The sequence below is a fragment of the Tenrec ecaudatus genome, chromosome 4 (genome assembly GCF_050624435.1).
Source record: "Tenrec ecaudatus isolate mTenEca1 chromosome 4, mTenEca1.hap1, whole genome shotgun sequence".
NCBI classification, from domain to species: domain Eukaryota; kingdom Metazoa; phylum Chordata; class Mammalia; order Afrosoricida; family Tenrecidae; genus Tenrec; species Tenrec ecaudatus.
Window position 1 is genome coordinate 86,907,650 of NC_134533.1, and position 3,463 is coordinate 86,911,112.

The window sequence follows — 3,463 nt, forward strand, 5'->3', positions numbered from 1 at the left end:
ATGTGACTGTTTACTTTTCAAGTTGATTTGTCCTCTATACTAGAAAGCACAATGAAATGCGGTTCACACAAAAACATTGGAGTTTTTTAAAAAATATTTTAAAGTGTAGGATATTTTGAAAAGGTTTCCAAAATCAGGTAGACCTTTCATTGAAATTTAAAGATGCGAAATATTTAGCAGATAAATTTTATAAAGTTATATAATTTCCTTTGCATCTTTCCTATTTTTAATAAGGAGTCAATATGGCTCATCACAAAGCCTTATTATTCCTGGCTGTGCCTAAATGAAATCTAAATCAGTTTATTTTCATATTTTGAGATACAACTATAACAATTTCCAAAATACTTTTAATTAAAAAATATATAATTTTGATTCCCTGAGTTCTCTAGGGAGACTGTGATTCTGCATGGTCTAGAAAATAAAGTACTTTATACCATGATTTCCCCAGTAATATTGTTATAGCCTCATTCTTCTGTATGTGTATGTATGTAGATATATTTTTATACATTTAGACCACATAACAATATAGAAGTGGTTCGTCCACTCCAAGTCAAGGCTGGAATGTAACTTGGAGATTTCTCCTGACCAATATAGCTAGAGAGGTTATAAAAATGGATATCAGGGAAGCTCTCAGGTTGCTGGATCCAAAGCTTGTATTAAAGACCAGGCTGTTCTCAGGAGGAAATTGACCAGGAGCTAAGCAACCATACACACAGCATCCAAATCCAGCTGTTGAAGGGAGCTAGCCCCTACACCTGTCAATCATTGCAAAGCTAATGAAACCTCCCGGACTCATTCCAATCTATGACCACACTCACATAGCATCCCATCCTGGAACTGGCAAGTGTGAATTAAATTTTTTCTTGGAAGAATCCAGGCTAATCCAAGCTTAGCTAACACTTCATAAACCCAAGTAGCAATGCACCCACCTTCAGGATGCTGTGACTTTCAGCTAAGTTCCTTAGAATCAGTTCTCTTTACATTGTAATTTTCTCATAGCGTATTTACACCCCACCAACTCTCCTATAACTCACTCATCTTGATTAAAAGGCCAATCTTCACTTGACAACTATTGAACTGGGTTGGGGGAGGGGAGAGAGGTGGCTAGTGTGTTTTAGAAGTCAGAGTCAGCAATAGGAATCAATACAGATGCAGCTAGGGAAGCTGAACCTAATGGTTAATTCAAAGTATGAGTAACTTATAAGCATACCCTTATGGTTCATTTCTATTACCCAAGGTACATGCTACAAGCAAACTGTGGTTGATTTTACAGATTGTTCCAGAATGAGAGTTACTCTTGTTCGTTTTCTCTTCAGAACACTGGCATCATACTCCCAGTGGAATCTCAAGGACTAACTCCCTGGCTGCACCTTCAGAAAAAGAAGGATTCTCACCAGCTGGGATTGCCCATCCACTGGTCCAGAGCCCTAACCATGCCCCTGCCAACAGGCCAAGACCGCTGGTCGGAAGCAGACATCCAGACGCTGCTGGAGCGCATAAAGAACGATGTCCCACCGAATGACAACAAGTCTTTCCGCAAAACCCTGAAGACCATGAACTGGGAAAGGGTAGCTTTCAAAGACTTTTCTGGGGAAATGTGCAAACACAAATGGTTGGAGATTTCTGACAACCTGAGGAAGTCGCGGACTTTGACAGAATTAGTCCTAGAAGCTCAGCAACATGCTCAAAACCCCTTGAGGAAGAAAGAGGTGATGAAGCAGCCAGACTTACCCAAGAAGCCCTTGTCGGCTTATATCCGTTTCTACAAGGAGAATCATTCCCAGTATACTCAACGGTACCCTAAGCTAAGCAGCGTGGAGTTGACTAAACTTCTAGCGAAGAAATATAAAGAGCTTCCAGAAGAAGTGAAGCAGAAATATCGTCAAGATTTCCAAGAGGAGAAAAAAATATATAAAGAGAAGCTGTCTCAGTTCAAGCTGTCTCAACTCAAACCAACAACTCATCTGAAGCACACTTCCAAAAGAAATCATGTCCCCAAGAGGCCACAGCTTCAAATGACTGCTCAAGGAAATAGGAAAGAAAGGAAGTCCTCTCTGGAAACAGATCACCTCTCCATGCACATGACAGTCTGTGGAGAGCCCAAGAAGCCCCCTATGAATGGATACCACAAATTCTACCAGGATTTGTGGTCCAGTGAGAAGCTGAAACATGTGCCACCCAGGGAGCGCATGGTGGAGATTGGCAGGCTCTGGCAGCCTATCCCCCAGAGCCAGAAGGACCACTATAAGAAGCTGGCTCAGGCCGTGCAGAAACAGTATAAGATAGACCTAGCTCTCTGGCTGAAGAGCCTCTCTCCTCAGTCATACGCAGCATTCAGAAAGGCAGGCTATGGGAAGGGTAAGGAAATGAGCATGTTAGGAAGCCCAACCCCCACATTTAAAAGGCTGTCTCCAGAGGCTCTGGAGTCTGCATCAGTGAAGAGGATGAAAGGGGAGCCTGAACACAAGCAGGGAGTGCTGGTTCCAGCCAGAGATTCATCCACCACCTCCAGTGCGGGTTGAAGCTCATCCTCCAGCTAATCATCCTCCAATTATCATCCTGAGCAGATAGAGTCCTGGAATAAGCAATTAGATGACGTGGCAGTGGGAGGCGCTGTTCATGGACGGTGTCTTACTGAAATGAGAAGCGGTGCTGGCGTGCTTCACCCACTGGTTCGCTGTTGGACATGCGTGGTCACAGACATTTGTCCTATGCCTTTTCAGAGAACTCTGTATTCCTGTGCATTGCCGTCCGTCATGTAGCGTTTGCACTGGCGGGTTGGAGGATTAGGATGTCTCAGCTTTGGGAACATGGCTCTTTGTCCTTTTTTCTCAGACTTATTTCACTGAGCACGTTTTCCTGGCTCACCATTTATTCTCATACTTCATGAACAGATTTGTCTTTGTGATTAAATAACATGTTTCCGCACCTACTGCATTTTCTTGAGTCATTTGGACACAACTCCACTCCATGCCATATTGTTGATGTCTACTGAAGAGCAGAGGAGAGCTGCCCCTGAGATTTTCAAGACTGCCACTATGAATTTCATTTGTCTGTCAGCTTCTCTAGCTGTGCTGACTTGCATGTTGCCGTGATGCTGGAAGTTATGTCACAGATCTCAAACACCAGGAGCATCTCCCAAAATGGACAGGTTTCAGCCAGCTTCCAGGCTAGGAACAGGCAAGGAAGCAGGAACAGGCCGTCCTCTTCTGAGGAATGAGCCACGGAAATCTCTCTGGACAGATGGGAGCACGGTCAGATCTGGAGAGCCTAATGAGAGGAGCAGAGCGTTGTTCGAAAATGAGTTTCCAGGTTGGAAAGAACTCCAACTGTGGTTAAGTAGAACTGCCTTTTCAAAGTAGCATCGGGCAGGTTGGTGGACATTGAGTAAAGTGTGGGAGTGGAGTATTTGGGACCTTCGTTTACTAATGGGACCTTCATTACTAATGGGACATGACTCAAA

General features: G+C 43.7%; 1 protein-coding gene across 1 annotated transcript; it reads left to right on the plus strand.

Moving 5' to 3' along the window:
• Positions 1 to 1,433: 1,433 nt before the first annotated feature.
• LOC142445943 (upstream-binding factor 1-like protein 1) lies at positions 1,434 to 2,522 on the plus strand. Its single transcript, XM_075547792.1, has one exon. It carries the CDS (start codon positions 1,434 to 1,436, stop codon positions 2,520 to 2,522), a length of 1,089 nt encoding a protein of 362 aa, XP_075403907.1.
• Positions 2,523 to 3,463: the final 941 nt, after the last annotated feature.